The sequence below is a fragment of the Cervus canadensis genome, chromosome 30 (assembly GCF_019320065.1).
Source record: "Cervus canadensis isolate Bull #8, Minnesota chromosome 30, ASM1932006v1, whole genome shotgun sequence".
Lineage (NCBI taxonomy): Eukaryota > Metazoa > Chordata > Mammalia > Artiodactyla > Cervidae > Cervus > Cervus canadensis.
The window spans coordinates 23,179,651-23,197,629 of record NC_057415.1 but is presented as its reverse complement, the minus strand read 5'-3'; the positions used below and the strand labels follow the sequence as shown (position 1 = coordinate 23,197,629).

General features: G+C 40.5%; 1 protein-coding gene across 1 annotated transcript in view; it reads right to left on the bottom strand.

Moving 5' to 3' along the window:
* Window positions 1-17,979, bottom strand: part of TMEFF1 (transmembrane protein with EGF like and two follistatin like domains 1) — a 92,905-nt gene that overhangs the window by 6,495 nt on the left and 68,431 nt on the right. Inside the window, exon 8 of the mRNA XM_043453198.1 lies at window positions 8,704-8,827. Within this exon, the coding sequence (XP_043309133.1) occupies window positions 8,704-8,827 (124 nt within the window). The remainder of the gene's footprint in view (window positions 1-8,703; window positions 8,828-17,979) is intronic.

Genomic DNA, 17,979 nt, shown 5'->3' with positions numbered 1-17,979 from the left:
ATCTACGGTTAACTGATATTTGGAAAGGGAGCTAAGATAACTTGATGGGAGAAGAACAACAGTCTTTTCAACAAATGGTGCTGGGACAACTGGATATCCACACACAAAAGGATAAGAGTTGGACCTCTTCCTCATAGCATACACAAAAACTAACTCAAATGGATCACAGATCTAAATGCAAGAACTAAAACTATAAAACTCTTGGGCGGGGAGAAAAGTAAATATTCATGACCTTAGATGAGGTGTGATTTCTTCATACACCATCAGAAGCACAAACAATAACAAAGTTAAACTGGGCTAAATCAAAATTAAATCTTTTGTACATAAGGACACTATCAAGAAAGAAAGTAAAAAGATAACCCACAGGAGAAAATTTCTGCAAAGTATGTATCTGATAAGAGATTTGTATCTAAAATATATAAAAAACTATCACAACTCATTAACAAAAAGAGAGAAAAAGTACAAAATAGACAAAAGATCTGAACAGACATTTCTCCAAAAAGATATATAAATGACAAATAAGCACTAATATCTTTAGTTGTCATGGAAATGCAAATCAAAACCACAATAAAATGAAATGTCTAGCATACCCTAGGAATCAGAAAGTCAGAAAATGACAAGTGTTGGCAAGGATTCTGTAGGGAACATAAAAATGACGCAGCCACTTTTAAAAACACTCTGGCAGTTCCTCAAAAAGTTAAATACCGAGTTAGCATTTGGCTGAGCAACTCCGAGGCATTTAACCAGTGGAAATGAAAACACATGTCCACACAAAAACTTGCGAACAATTATTCAAGGGAGCATGATCCATAATAGCCTAAAGTGGAAACAATCTAATTATTTTTCAACTGGTAAGTGGATTAAAAAATGTGGTATTACCCATCTAATGAAATACTGTTCAGCCACAAAAAGGAACAAAATATTGATACACGCCACAACATGAATAAATCGTTTAACAGTATGCTAAGTCAAAGACAGACACAGAAGACCACATACTGTATGAATATAATCTACCGAAATGAAATGTCCAGAATAGATAAATCTACAGAGACAAGGAGTATTAGTGGCTGTCTAAGGCTCAGGAAGATGGGGAGATTTGGGAGTAAAAGGTATAGTTTCCTCAGGGTGATGAAATGTAAAACTGACTGTAGTTGACTGCACAACTCCATGAATATACTAAAAACCACTGAATAAAGGAAAGAAGTGGGACAGGAGATGAGAGGTGAGGGGAAAAGGAAAAGAGATAAAATCACTGATATAAAATACAATCTCCACAAAACGAAATCAAGCCAGTTGCTCAAAAGAATAACAGTAACTGGACAAACACATGTACCAGGATGAGACCAGAGTATTTCTTCACACCATACACAAAAATAAACTAAAATGGACCAAACCTAAATGTAAGACTTGAAAACCATGAAATACCTAGAAGTGAACACAGGTAGAACATGCTTTGACATAAATAATACCAATATTTTTTTTTGATCTGTCTCCCAAGGCAAAAAATTAAAGCAGAACTAAACAAATGGGATCTAATTAAACTTAAAATCTTTTGCACAGCAAAGGAAACCATGGACCAAACAAAAAGACAACCTACTGAAGGAAGAAAATATTTGCAAATGATATTACCAATAAGCAGTTAATATCCAAAATATATAAACAGCTCATATAACTCAATATCAAAAAAACCACCCAAACAAAAAATAGGCAGAAGACCTGAATAGACATTTCTTTTTCAAAGAATACATACAGAGATGGCTAATGAAAAGATGCTCAACATTTTACTAAGATATCTCCTCATAGCTGTCAGAATAGTTATCATCAAAAAGTTCACAAATCACAAATGCTGGCAAGAATGTGGACAAAAGGGAACCCTTGTATACTACTACTGTTGGAATGTAAACTGGTGTAGTCGCTATGGAAACCAGTAAGATTCCTCAAAAAACTGAAAACAGATCTACCAAATGACCCAGAAATTCCACTCCTGGGCATATAGAAAAAACAAAAACACAAACTTGAAAAGATACATACATCCCAATGTTCAGGGCAGCATCATTTACAATAGCTGAGTTACGGAAGAAACCCAAGTGTCCACTAACAGACAAATGGATAAACACACATATACACAATGGAATATTCCTCAGCAATAAAAAATAATGAAATTCTGCCATCTGCAGCAACATAGATGGACCTAGAGAATATTACGCTTAGCAAAATGTCAGACAAATATTGTATACTACCACTTTTTTGTGAAATCTAAAAATCAAAACAAAGAATGTATATAGCAAAAAAGAAACAAATTCACAGACATAGGAAACAAATAGTGGTTACCAGTGGGGAGACAGACGGGAAGAAGAGCGAGATAGGGGTACAGGATTAAGAGAGACCAGCTACTATATATAAAATAGACACACAACAAGTATACTGTACAGAGAATTATAGCCATTATTTTGTAACAACTTTTAGTGGAGTATAATCTATAAAAATACTGAATCACTATGTTGTGTACTTGAAACTAATATTGTAAATCAACTATATTTCATTTTAAAAAAACAAATCAGTTGCTATTTTTATTAAATTTAAGGGAACTTTATCTCATAAGTCCTCATATGAAGAGGGTACTTTCCGGGAATTTCCTTGCAGTCCAGTAGTTAAGACTCGGGGCTTTCGCTGGCCTGAGTTCAACCCCTGGTCAGGAAACTAAGAACTCCACAAGTGACACAGCCTGGCCCCCCATCCCCAGAAAGGGTACTTTCTCATCCAGACAGCATCATCCTCAACAATACAGCTACAATAAATTCAACAATATAATGAAGTCTCATAGGATTTTTTAAAAGAATATACTTCATGGCAGGCTAACAGCCCAAAGTCAAAGCTCAGTGAAATAAAAATAGTTCCACAGGGAGCTATAACAATGTCCTAGATACGCAGTTGACTATTAAGCTTAATTCAAAAATTAAAGATCAGAGTATCAAAAAGAATGTATAGACCATGTTTCACTCATGCAGTTCCCCCTGGACATCATTCCTGCACCTGACTGTTGGGTTATACTCTCCAAATACCTGGAGTATTAAATTCCAGGTTAGCACCACTTCCTCTGCGGCTGATTGAAGGCACATCCAGGCATCTGGTTCTCTCTTGCCTGTTCTTTCATGTCCACACCCTCCATGGTAGTAATCTCATCATGCCCACAGCCTCATGGGCTGACTCATTCACTCATACATTTAACCTACTTACTGAGCACATGTGCCAAGTACTGAGGTGGGCATTTGGGATACATCAGGGAACAAAGATCCCTGGCCTGTTTATCCTCTAGTAGGGGAGGGGGTGTCAATAAACACGATAAGCAAATTAAATGGTTATGTTAGAAGGCAGAATTAAAAGAGAACAAAGAGAAAGAATTAAGGGGTATTATGAGTGCCAGATATGGGCCAGGAAGGGAGCCCTGCAACTTTAAGGAAGATGGTCAAGGCAAGCTTCAGGAAGAGACAAGTGAGTAAAGATGTGAAGGGGGCCAGGGAGTCTGCTGTGTGGACAAGCGTGAGGAGAGCATAACAGGCAAAAGAAGAACCAGTGCAAAGGCCCTGAGCTGTGTGCATGAGTGCACGGTGTGTCCAAGCAAGTGTGGCTGGAACAGGCCAGCCAAAGGGAAGGAGAGGACTGACACAGAGACGTGAAGGGGCCCGCCTGCCAAGGGCTCCTCACTCAGGAGACGGCGGAGCCGCCGGAAGGGCATCAGCGAAGGAAAGACAAGAGCTGACTTTAATTTTAAAGTCTCCCCTGGCTGCTGTGCTGAATATGGACTAGTTAGGATACAATCAGGAAGGCTAATGCATAATGCCGGAGGGGAAAATGGTGCCTGGACTAGGAGTAGCAGTGACGATGCGAAGTAACCAAATGCTGGATCTATTCTGAAACGGAGCTAACAGGACACCTGAAATGACTAAATGTGGAGTATGATAGAGGGACAAGTCAAAGGCATCTCAGAGGTGTTTTGTCTAAACAAAGAAAAGATGGCGTCAGCATCAACTGAGATGGAGAAGGTAGAGGCAGAACAGGTTTAGGAGAGGGAGGGCAGATCCGGAGATCAGCTTAGGTTCTATTGAGCTTAAGGTGTCAGATGCTCGTGTGAAAAAGGGCAGTGGGGGAGAGTCCCAAGTTGAGAGAGTGGCCTGGGGGTCATCAGCATACATCATGCAAAGCCCTGATGCTGGCCAGAGTCACTGAGGAAGAGGACCAGGGCTGGACCCTGGCAGCACGCCAACATTGAGAGACTGGGAAGCAAAAGAGGAGCCAGGCAAGAGGGCTGAAAGAGAAGCAAGCAGCCAATGAGGAAGGAGAAAACGAGGAGAGCGTAATCCCTTAACCAAGTGAAGAAGGTCTGTCATGCAGGAGGTTGGATGCCACTGATCATTCAAAAAGTCATTTGAGACTGAGGAACTGACTGATGAATTTAGCAACAAGAACAGGCTCAGTGAAGCGCTGGGGAGCAAAAGCTCACTGGGGTGAATTCATGAGATAGGAAGTAAGAAACTGCAGACAGACTACAGACTTCCAGTTCTTCTACAAAGGAAAGGACAGAAATGGGACCGTAGCTGGGAGACGTGACAATGAGAAATGCCTTTCAAGATAAAAGAAATAAAAAGTAACTTATAAATGTATAAAAATATATGAATAAAACAATATATGGTAAGAAGAAAAATGGGGAGCACTGCTGGCAGTGATAGTAAAAAGCCTGTGAATGTTCTCCTCATACTCCTTCAGTTTTCTCACTGAACTTGAAAACAAGATCATTAACTGAGAGTGAGGATGAGAGGAGGCGCTGACAGTCTGAAGAGAGGGTGGATGGTAAAAGCAGTCATTTTATCTAGGAGAGGAGGATGAAGGACCGCAGCTATAGAGTGACTGCCGGCAGCATGCAGGGCCCACTGAGTATAAAGGTGCAGAAGACCAGTTAAAGCCTGATGGGTGTAGGTACGCAGCAGGCGGGAGGCTGGAACGAACCAGGATTATAGTTGTGTCAAGTGCATGTATGATGAAGCAAGGGAGGGACTACAAGGATTGACCACAGAATTCAGCTGAGGAAGGAGGCAATGAGGATGTGTACTGAAAAGGTGAGAGATTAATCAACTGGAGGCCCAGTGGGTGGAAGGACTGCTGTAGGAATTAGATGGGATACGTTAAAGACCTCTGCCAACAAAGGCCCATATAGTCAAAGCTATGGTTTCTTCCAGCAGTCATGTACGGATGAGAGTTGGACCATAAAGAAGGCTGAGCGCCAAAGAATTGATGCTTCTGAACTCTGGTGTTGGGGAAGACTCTTGAGATTCCCTTGGACTGCAAGGAGATCAAACCAGTCAGTCCTTAAGGAAATCAATCCTGAATGTTCATTGGAGGGACTGATGCTGAAGCTGATGCTCCAATATGTTGGCCACCTGATGAGAAGAGTTGACTCACTAGAAAAGACCCTGATGCTGGGAAAGACTGAAGGCAGGAGGAGAAGGGGATGACAGAGGATGAGACAGTTGGATGGCATCACCAACTCAATGGACACGAGAGTTTGAGCAAGCTCTGGGAGATGGTGAAGGACAGGGAAGCCTGGCGTGCTACAGTCCATGGGGTTGCAAAGAGTCGGACACGACTAAGCGACTGAACAACAACGCTTGATGGAATGATTCCCAAACACATCTTCAAAGTGCACCTGTCTCATGAATTCCAAAACCACAGATACCCAGGAGCCTACTAGATAAATGGATGCCCCACAGACACTTGAGATCAAGCATTATTAAGCTCAGTACATCACGACCCCCCAACCTCCATTCCCCTCCCCCTATTTCCTTTCCCTCCTCAATTCTGTATCAGCTAGAAACCCAGCAGACTCTCTTGACTCTTCCTTCCCATGACCCTCCACCAATTCCCACATGCCCATCCTCATACCCAACCAGTCACCAAAACCTCTGGAGTCACCACCTATTTTCTCTCTACAACTCAGTCCTCATCTCAGTCCCCCTGTGAGACCTTTACCTGGTCCAGGCTCTCGCTCCTCACTAATAGGCTCCTAACCTTCAGGCTTCTAATCTGTTTTTCACCTAGCTACCTGGATGGCTTTCAGATCTGCCCGTATCTTTCTCATTTAATTCCTTAAATGGTTTCTGTCTTTAAAATAAAGGACATGGGAATTCCCTGGAGGTCCAGTGGTTAGGACTCTGTGCCTCCTGTATGGGCCTGGGTTCCATCTCTGGTTGGGGAACTAAGATCTCACAAGCCATGCAGTGTGGCCAAATTAATTAATTAATTAATTAAAGGACAATCTCCTGGTATGGCACAAATGTCCCCATAAGGCCTGCCCCTCCTCCCACTTAAGGTTGAAGAGCTTTCTTGAAGTGTCAAATCATCTCATGTATATCTATGTATGATAGCATTTTTCATACAGTATTACATTTAAATTATTATTTATCAGTTGCTGCCACCAGACTGTAAGATTTTTTGAAGGTTGGATCTCTGTCATATTTGAACTTGAGACCCCAGGGCCATGTAGGATTTGGTACAAAGTAGGCAGAGTCAGACACAGAGTAGTGACTGAACAACAACAAATGCAATAAATAAACAAAGTAATGGTGATATAATGCTAAAAGATTTTAACCTAATAACAGGACTGTGGCTAAAGGGTGTTCATCCCTGCCTGTTTATTGCTACTAAACAAATACACCGACCAGGAGAAATCCATGTGATGCCAAGGCCTGGTTCTTGTGGACACTGTAGATGCTTAGACAGAAGACAAAGATCAACTGCTTTTTGGAGTTACAATATGCAGAAAAGAGATTCTGTAGCATTTAAGAAACACCTCTGGTCTAAAGAAGAGGAAAAAGCTGGCCACCATCACATGTCATTCAAAAAATATTCACTGTGTAGCTACTGGGAGAGGCCCTATGCCAGGCACTGGGGAGACAATGGTTAGCAAAACAGAGTCCCTAACCTAACAGTGCGTGTAGCCCAATAGTATCAATATTGTCAATTTCAATATCCATTGCTATTTATTAAATACACATTGTGCAACAAGCACTGTGGTAAGTACTTTGCATATATTAACAACACTAGGAAATAAGAACCATTATCATTTTTTTCAATTGGAGGATAACTGCTTTACAATGTTGTGTTGGCCTCTGCCATACGTCAACATGCATCAGCCACAGGTATCCATATGTCCCCTCCCTCCTGAACCCCTCTACCCCTCCTCCCGTCTCCCTTTCCATCCCACCCCTCTAGGCTGTCACAGAGCACTGGGTTGGGCTCCCTGTGTCGCCCAGCAAACTTCCCCTTGCTATCTATTTCACACATGGTAATGTATATGTTTCCATGCTATTCTCTCAATGCATCCCATCCTCACCTTCCCCCACTGTGTCCACAGGTCTGTTTTCTATGTCCGCCTCTCCATTGCTGCCCTGCAAATAGGTTCATGAGGCTTGGACACCAATCTCTCTTATCCCTCCCTTTTAGGTATCTTAAAAGACACCCCACGCTCAGAGGACAACATGATCTGAACATCTATTGAGGTATGTATGTCACTATGAGACAAGCATAAGGAATCCACTATATGATTTTTTGTTCTCCCTTGCATGGCTGTATTATTATTTTTTTTTTTTTAATGTACAGGCAAAGGGGTAGGGTGGGGGGTAAGGCTGGTATTAGCTCCTTCAAAGAAAAGGAAATCATTCAAATAGAAGGAAGCTAAAGCTTAACAAAGAACTCTTAATGACCATTAAAACAGTTCACAGTGTTTTGTTTTATTTTTTAAGTAGGAGGAGAATGAGAGGGAACGGGGTTGGGGAGAAGTCAGGGGAATGGAGTTAAAGAAACAGAGAAACCAGGAAACGTGATGTCACAAGCTTTCTTTTTCTTCTTGAGAGAAAGATTCACTGGTCAAACTGCAGGGGGCAGGAGTGAGCAATCGCCCTGTGTTTGCAAACACTCCCCTGACAACTAGACCAACCTGAGCTGGAAGACAAGCTCCCAGAAGCAGCAGCAAGAAGTGTTATCAGTACAGACACGGAATAGCAAAAGCACCAAGGCCACGAGGGTGAAGGAAATGAAGGAAGGAAATTTATCAGCCAGGAGGCTGGACAAGAACCGAGGTCTCATTACGCCACAAACACAGGGTATCAGGAAATCCGAGATCTAGTTTTGTCTCAGCTCTATTTACATAGCCTCTCTGGAATCACACAGTTGAAGTTGAATCACAACCTTTCTGTCTCCACCCCTCACATTACACCTGATTCTAGTCCCCATCCCCTTATTTTGAGAAATGTATTATAAACTTCATTTGAAACTTGACCATGAAGTTTATTTTAAGAACGTTCTCAGTTCTTAACACACTCTCTAGTCCGTCAAACCACTGTGACAGACTGCCTAAAAATCAAAATAATGTTGGTCTATGGTATAGTTCTACATTAAAAAATACATAGCATAATATTAAACAGGTTAAGCCTATCTCAAAACCCTAATAAACATCTGTGGGGTTTTTTTGCATATTACTTGCCAGCTTTTTCCAAATGATGGTGCTAATGTATTTTTTTTTTAACTCAACTGCAAATAAATACTACCTTTTAGTGATATTTTTAGTCCACATTTCATTGCCTGCTACAGAGCAGTGACCAAAGATGGAAAAAAGGTCTCACCTCTGATCTGGAGGTACTCTTGACTTACCTACAAGAAGCCTTCTGAGTAGAATAAATGAATTCACATTTTCCATGGATGCAGTAACCATTGAGGTTTTCAGGGCAAGGCATGTGGTTTCCAATATAAACATCTTCCCTTTGATCACTAGCATCTTAAAAGAACATAAACCAGGTCAATAAATAATGAAAAGCAAATTGAAAAACATGGACTTTTCAAAGGTTCTAAGATAACAAATAAATTCACCCCTTGCTGGGTAATTTGGGAAGGAAATTTATCAGACAGGAGGCTGGACAAGAACCAAGGTCTCATTATGCCACAAACACAGCAGTAGACTGTTTAGATTCAAAGCATTTAAAAATATTTGCAGGATGTGACCACTGTGAGCGACTGCTGTGTAAAAACAATCAGAAAAAAAAAAAAAAACTCAACACCTTTGCTATAAAAATAAATATTACTTCCAGAAGAAATCTCACCTCCATGACAGAGAGGTGGGGTATGTAGCACTGGCTTTTGGGGAACTGACTTACTCTAGCCATTCACCTTGAGGCTATGAAATTGAGGCCAAAGGACACTGGTAAGGCAGAGAACAAGTGTGAGATTCTGAAATTTTAGGGTGAAAGGTTTACTTTGGCATGAAAACTATCAAGCATATTGATTTTTTCCCAAGTGAAAATAGTTTCTGTTCTTTTTAAATTGCTTTTCTTAGTATATGTTTCTGTAAAAAAAAAAAAAATTCAAATGATACAGAGGACAAATAAAAAAGAAATTTAAAACCACCCCAAATCTCTCTATCCAAAGAGAACCATTGTAAACATGTTAATGAGTATGTGTTTGGACTTAGGTATACTGACTTGAACTGAACTGGGTTGGACTGAAGAAAACAGAAGGGTGGTAAGTAATTCCACTACCAAAAACGGAAGAGTCAGGAAGCAAAGTCAGAAAAGGGCAGGAAAGAAGAAGGCATGGGGATCTAGTCTTCAAAAGCAACGATATTCTTTCATTAATTCATTCTCTAACCCTATGTCTCTTTTTCCCATATACTTGTCGTTTAGTTGCTAAGTCGTGTTAGACTCTTTGTGACCCCACGAACTGCAGCATGCCAGGCTTCCCTGTCCTTTATTAACTCCATACACTTACATATGCACATACTCATTTACATATTCGCACAAGCTAGGATGAATTTTTTTTTTACTTTTTTTATGGCATTTACCTAATACATTAGTCCTCAGCTCTACGAAAACAGAGTTCCCCAATGTTTACAGGCCTGTCCATGTATAGGAAAAACTCCCAAGCTTCCTGCCATTTTATAAAATTCCAGCTTACAGATTCTGTGTATTATTCTGTGAATTACAGAGTCTTACTAATAATAATCTCATGTGACCTTGAGCATACCACCCTCTCTAAGCCTGAGTTCTCACAACTGTATTATGTGAGATAATTAATGCATGTACAGGCCACTAAACCCACCAGCTCTCTATGTAACACATTATGCACCAGCCAAGACTTATCTCCCCCAAATATACACAAAGTGTTAATATAATCTGAATAATTATTAATAGAAACAAACTAAGAAGGAATGCAATAAAAGACTGTGTATATATAGATACCAATAAGGAAGGGAGAACTGGGAACAGGTGTACCAAGTGTGAAAAAACTGAGAACTGAAAATGCAGGTTTTTCTGGAGATAAAAATTTACACATGAAAGGAGAATCTTTTTGACTATTAATCTTAATGATTATTAAGTTCAAAGATAGTGTAACTACAGCCAAGAGGGTATGTCATCCTTAACAAGACCAAATTCATGCCACTTTACCTCAAATTTTATGTATTTACAATGTGCAAATTTATGCACAGAAAGAGAATTAAACTAAGGAGAAATCCAACAGAGAAGATCTCAATTTTAAGGGTATCTCTGCTATTTTGTGTAACCTTAAATCAAATAATTTCTTCTAAGAGAGCTGAATGAGATCAGCAAAGTCTATCAGTAGTATAATAGAGTGGTCTTCCCTGGTGGTCCAGTGTTAAGAATCCACTTGCCAATGCATATGTTCAATCCCTGGTTCAGGAATATTCCACATGCTGAGGTGAGCACCACAACTACTGATGCCTATGCACCCCAGAGCCAGTGCTCCAAAACAAGAGAGGCCACTGCAGTGAGAAGCCAGCTCACCATAACTAGAGAAAGCCCGTGAGGGGAAATGAAGACCAGCGTAGCCAAAAATAAATAAATAATTTTTTTTAATAAACCAAACAAAATGCTGATGATAAAAAAGATGTATAACACAGGACATAATCTTTTATTTTCTAGTAGTCATATTTTCAAAAAGTAAATAAGATAATTTTAATCATATATTTTATTTAACCTAATATATCAAATAAATAGCATTTAAACATATATTCAGATAAATTATGATAGTTTATATTCCTTTTTCTTAAATAGATCTACAAAATCTGGAGAGCACTTCACACAGGACACCTCAATTCCAACTGGTCACATTCCAAATACTCAACAGTCACATGTGGCTAGTAGCCACCATGCTAGATAGCAGAGAATAGGTGGCTTACTCATTTATCATTTATTCATCACCTTCCATATGCCAGGGGCTCTGCTAGGTGCTGGGATAAAAAAACAGCTAAGATATATCCTGTCCTCAAAGGGCTTACAGGGGCTCCTCCAGCTCCCAAACCATAATGACGCTATAGCAAAGAAATCAAGCCTTCTTCTGAGCTGCTACAATCCTGAGCACCCACTTCTGTGCTATAATACTCACAACAATGTCATAACTATTTAGGTATTTAAATTGGTCTCTGTCACGAGACCATGAACTCCCTGAGGATCTAGATGCCTGTATTGTCCATTTCTGTATAATTCCTGACACTTAGAACATAGTAATGTTCTTGCTATGGTTTCAAACCAAGAGTAGTATTCGACCTTTGCAATCAAGCCATGAGGTGACTTGAGGAATGCGACTGTCTCCCATAGTGCTTATCATCCTGCAACTTCTCAAAACATGATATTTTCAGGTTGTGACATACCATGAAATATATAATAATGGGACTATAAAGACTGAGGTTAGGTACCAACCAATAGAAATAAAGTTGCATAAAGTATATAACAAACAGACCACACTGGTCCACAAAACCTCTGGTAATGTACTAACCTACCATAAGAAAGTCCTAAAAACAGCAAAATAATGCAGAGCTGAAAGTGATCAGAGAATTTAGATGCATGATAGCAATAAGAAAATTAGGAATGGGTTATAAGAAATGAATAAAGAGTACAACACCAATAGCATTCACTGAATGATTAATGAAAGAATGTGGTATCAACCTCTAGACAAAGCAAAGCCACATAAAAGTGGACGTGTCTATTAAGACTTTGAAATCTCTGTCACAGAGTCCAAATTCAGCATTTTGCTCAATGCCAACACTATTCATTCCATTACACTTACATACTATTTCTGTGCACATCCATATGCTCAGCTAAGCTACAGAGGGGGAAGGGAAAAGTGGTCACAGACCCTGCCCTCAAGAAGTTTATCATCAACATACACACACAAAAAGCTGAACAACACAAGAGAAGAGGTCCCACATGATAGCATACAATAAAACACCAAAAGAAAGTTTTATAATACTAGGTGCTATGGAAGTTCACGTTCAAATGAGAACTTCACTTTAGGCAGAATAACCCAGGGAAGGACTCATAGAGAAGGTAGCACTCAAGTTAGGTCTCAAAGCATGGACAGATTCAGATAGTCGAACGCTGGAAACCAAAAAACAGGTATAAGACACCTGTTCTCACTCTCAAGAACAAGAGGTAAGTGGACCTAGCAATAACTGTACACTCAGACTGTGCAAGGGTTTAAGTCAAAGTTGGAAAAATAAGTTGAAGTCAGAGCATGGAAAAATTTAAACCTCAGGTGAGAAACATTTTCTTAATCATACGGACAAGGAGGACCCAGTTGGAAAGCAACAGAAGCAAAGCCATGTTTTACATAAGAAGTTAACTGAGAGTGGTTACCTAGGGCTACGGCTGATGGTCAGGGGGGAATGGGGAGTGACACAGATGTGAGGTTTATTTTCAGGGTAATGAAAATGACCTAAAACTAGACTATGATGTGATGCTAGTACAATCCTGCAAATATACTAAAAGAAAAAAAAAAACCACTGAATTACATTATTTAAACAGGTGAACTTAATAGTATGTAAATTATCTCAAAAAGTTATTGAAATTAATTAGAAGACAAAAGGAAGATAGGATGACCAATTAAGAGGTTACTACACAATCCAAACTGTGGCACTGGTTAAGTCTGAGCTCAGCAGTAGGAACAGATAATAGAAACACAGAAAGAAAAAAAAAAATACAGTGTCAACATGCTTTAGAAAGTAAATGAAACCAGAAACTCAGATGTGTAAGGATCTTTGGAGGTCACTGGTCTAACGAAGGAATTTCTTTAGTTACAACCCCATGATCCTGTTTCTACTTAAACACATTCAGAGATAAGGAACTCAATATAGTATCAGTTCAGTTCAGTCACTCAGTCGTGTCCGACTCTTTGCAGCCCCATAGAATGGAGCACGTCAGGCATCCCTGTCCATTACCAACTCCCGGAGTTTACTCAAACTCATGTCCATTGAGTCAGTGATGCCATCCAACCATCTCATCCTCTGTCTTCCCCTTCTCCTCCCACCTTCAATCTTTCCCAGCATCAGGGTATTTTCAAATGAGTCAACTCTTCGCATCAGGTGGCCAAAGGATTGGAGTTTCAGCTTCAGCATCGGTCCTTCCAGTGAATATTCAGGACTGATTTCCTTTAGGATAGACTGGTTGGATCTCCTTGCAGTCCAAGGGACTCTCAAGAGCCTTTCCAAAACCACAGTTCAAAAGCATCAATTCTTCGGCATTCAGCTTTCTATATAGTGCAACTCTCACATCCATACATAACTACTGGAAAAGCCACAGCTTTGACTAGACGGATCTCTGTTGGCAAAGTAACATCTCTGCTTTTTAATATGCTATCTAGATTGAGCAAAACTTCTCTTCCAAGGAGCAAGCGTCTTTTAATTTCATGGCTGCAGTCACCATCTGGAATGATTGTGGAGCCCAAAAAAATAAAGTCTGACACTGTTTCCATTGTTTCCCCATCTATTTGCCATGAAGTGATGGGACCAGACGCCATGATCTTAGTTTTCTGAATGTTGAGTTTTAAGCCAACTTTTCCACTTTCCTCTTTCACTTTCATCAAGAGGCTCTTTAGTTCCTCTTCACTTTCTGCCATAAGGGTGGTGTCATCTGCATATCTGCGGTTACTGATGTTTCTCCCAGCAATCTTGAATCCAGCTTGTGCTTCATCCAGCCCAGCGTTTCTCGTGATGTAGTCTGCATATAAGTTAAATAAGCAGGGTGACAGTATACAGCCTTGACGTACTCCTTTTCCTATATGGAACCAGTCTGTTGTTCCATGTCCGGTTCTAACTGTTGCTTCCTGACATGGGTACAGATTTCTCAAGAGGCAGGTCAGGTGGTCTGGTATTCCCATCTCTTTCAGAATTTTCCACAGTTTGTTGTGACCCACACAGTCACAGGCTTTGGCATAGTCAATAAAGCAGAAATAGATGTTTTACTGGAACTCCCTTGCTTTTTCGATGACCCAGCAGATGTTGGCAATTTGATCTCTGGTTCCTCTGCCTTTTCTAAAACCAGCTTGAACATCTGCAAATTCACGGTTCATGTACTGTTGAAGCCTGGCTTGGAAAATTTTGAGGATTACCTCACTAGCGTGTAAGATGAGTGCGATTGTGCAGGAGTTTGAGCATTCTTTGGCCTTGCCTTTCTTTGGGATTGGAATGAAAACGGACCTTTTCTAGTCCTGTGGCCACTGCTGAGTTTTCCAAATTTGCTGGCATATTGAGTTCAGCACTTTCACAGCATCATCTTTCAAGATCTGAAATAGCTCAACTGGAATTCCATCACCTCCACTAGCTTTGTTCGTAGTGATGCTTCCTAAGGCCCACTTAACTTCACGTTCCAGGATGTCTTGTTCTAGGTGAGTGAACACACCATCGTGGTTATCATGAAGATCTTTTTTGTATAGTTCTTCTGTGTATTCTTGCCACTTCTTCTTAGTATCTTCTGCTTCTGTTAGGTCCATACGATTTCTGTCCTTTATTGTGCCCATCGTGGCATGAAATGTTCCCTTGGTATCTCTAATTTTCTTGAAGAGATCTCTAGTTTTTCCCATTCTATTGTTTCCTCTATTTCTTTGCACTGATGGCTGAGGCAGGCTTTCTTATCTCTCCTTGCTATTCTTTATATTCTTCAATATAATATAGTTAATTCCAATATTATCAAGTTTTCTTTATGTTGAATGAAATCTCTCTTTCATTATCTTTGTGTGGATTTCCCCATGTCTGTTCACCACCTCCCTCACTGCCCACTGATTTTTTTCTTAATGTCAAACTTCCCTAGTTTTACCATTTATATAGTTTGCCAACAACCAACCCACTAACATTTAAGTGTTTAATAGAACAGAACTGTCCTCTTTGCTAAAAAGATGGCTCAATACAGAATTGTGTAAAACAATTTTACTTCAAAAAGAATCAACAAAATGTCGATAAACACATGAAAATATGTTCAACATCATTAATGATTGCATCATGCATCCGTACTCAGTCGTGTTGGACTCTTTGCAACTCCATGGACTGTAGCCTGCCAGGACCCTCTGTCTATGGGATTTTGCAGGCAAGAATACTGGAGTGGGTTGCCATTTCCTACTGCAGGGGATCTTCCCAACCCAGGGATCTAACCCACCTCTCTTGCGTCTCCTGCATTGGTAGGCAGATTCTTTACCACTGTGCCACCTGGGCAGCCATTCATCACTCAGGAAATACAAATCAAAACAAGATAGCACCTTACACCCAAAAGGATGACTACTATCTCCACACCAGAAAATAACAAGTATTGGCAATGGTAAGAAGAAGTGGTAACCTTTGGGCATGGCTGGTGAGAATGTGCAACAGTATGGCCACTAGGCAAAACTGTATGGAGCTTCCTCAGAAAATTAAAAGTAGATATACCATACGATCCATCTGGGTATATACTCCTCCCAAAAATGGAAAGCAAGGTCTCCCAGAGACAGCTATATACCTTTACTCCCGGCAGCACTACTCACAACAGCTAAAACATGGAAGCGACCCAAATGTCCATTAATGCATAAACAAAATGGACGAGTTGTAGGGAATAGTCTACACACTAGGAAACATTCAGCCTTAAAAAGGAAGGAAACTAATTCCAACATATGCTATGACACAAACAAACCTTGAGGACATTATGTTAACTGAAGCCAGTGACAAAAAGACAAATACTGTATAATTTCTACTTGTATGAGTTATGTAGAAGAGTCAAAATTATAGCAACTATCAGCAGAATGGTGGTTATAAGGGCAGAGGGGAGGGGGAAATGAAGAGTTATTGCTTAATGGCTATAGCTCCAGTTTCACAGGATGAAAAGATTTCGAGAGATGGATGCTGTGATGGTGGCACAACATCAAGAATTTATCAAATACCACCAGACCCGTACACTTAAAAAATGGTTAAGATAGCACGTGGTGTTGTTATATATATTTCACAACTTCAAAAACTAAAAGAAAAGCTCTTTATGAGCCTAATGACAGGAGGCTCAGAAGAGAGAATGTAGTAAACTGAGTTCAAATTGAGATCTCCAGTCCTCCAAAAGGTATTTATTAAGCACCTATCATGTCCCAGGCAAGACAGTAGTTCCTGGAAGTTCAGGCAAAGGCAATACAGCTAAATGTAGGTATAAAGACCCACAGGTAGCTGAATATATGAAACTAGTTCTTAGAGAAAGAGTAAAGCTAGAGTGTAAGTGTTCACCAAGGTGGTAGCTGAGAGTAGATTAAATATTATGAAGAAAATTGAAGACAGCATGCAAGAGAACAGAATTCTGGAATAGTTGTCATGAAGAAGAAAGAGCACCAGGACTTAGGGTCAGGAAGTCTGAATTCTGGTCGCTGCTCTGCCATTCCACATGAGCCACAAACTCCCACAGTTTCAGCTTCTTCATCTGCAAAACGATGGTAACATGATTGTGATAAGGATTAAATATCTGACAGCAACTGGCACACAGTAGCATACTTGATTAAAAATTGTTGAAAGGATGAACAGCCTACCGTCACTCATGAGCCACATTAAACATAGTGGGCAGGCAGACTTAGCAATGGTAAGAACATTTAGCACAGCCAGGCTCCTAACAATGCAATTAGGAAAAAGCACCATAATAACATCGATAAAGAATTTACTGACAGCATTTAACGCTCAAAGTAATCCTAGGCAGTAGGTATTACTGCCCCTGCTTCACAGATGTGATCACTGAGGCTCAGAGAAATCAGGCCACACTGTCTTTTAGCATGGAGCAAGTCTGACTTCAGAGCACAAGCTCTTAACCATCACATGACTTCACCAAGCTACCCTGGGAAGTGGGTGGGGAACAGACAAAAGTGGAATGTTCAAGCACTTGCTCTCCAGGCCACGTAAATTAGATAACTTCAAAAAGGAAAGATTAAAAGGCTTTACAGATATAATGAAGCACAGTTTCGGAAACCAGAGCAGAGATATAGCTTTGCACAGCAAGAACTGGGCACCGTCCTGTACAAACAATGCCCTCAGGCAAGTGGTGACAGGCTCCATGAATAACAGCTGCAACTGCGAGTCTCTGAACAATGTGTGCGTGTGTGTGCACGCGCACACACACCATATAAAAAGCTCAGACACCCAGCAGTGCCTTCCACCCTACAGAGGCATTCAGAAACCAATTTGCCACCAGCGGCAGTGTTTTCAAATACAAAGGAGAGTATGGTTCTAAGTGATGATGTGGTAAGATTCCAGATGGCTTATCTGCAAAGCCAAGTTTCACTGACTCTGTCTTGGTCCATCCATGTTCCACCCAAATAAAGCACCAGGAATCGCTGCTAACAACCAGGACATGCACCTAGAAGGGGCTACTGAGGCCACAACAACATCAATACTGCATCAGTAACTCGAGGGCTCTTTATTTTCACAGAGCCAATATACTGAATCCAAAAATTCAATATACTCTTTCCTGTTTCCCCTATACCCCTTCACTCCAAGCTTCATCACTAACACATCCTTCTTTAACCCAAGTCTCCTCAGACCCCAAAAGAGAATCATTTACCTAGGCAGAAACTCCCGCCTACTCCCCAACACCCCCTACCCTCTCTCAAGTCTAGGGAGTAGATATGACCGACCCTAACCCGGCTTCTTTC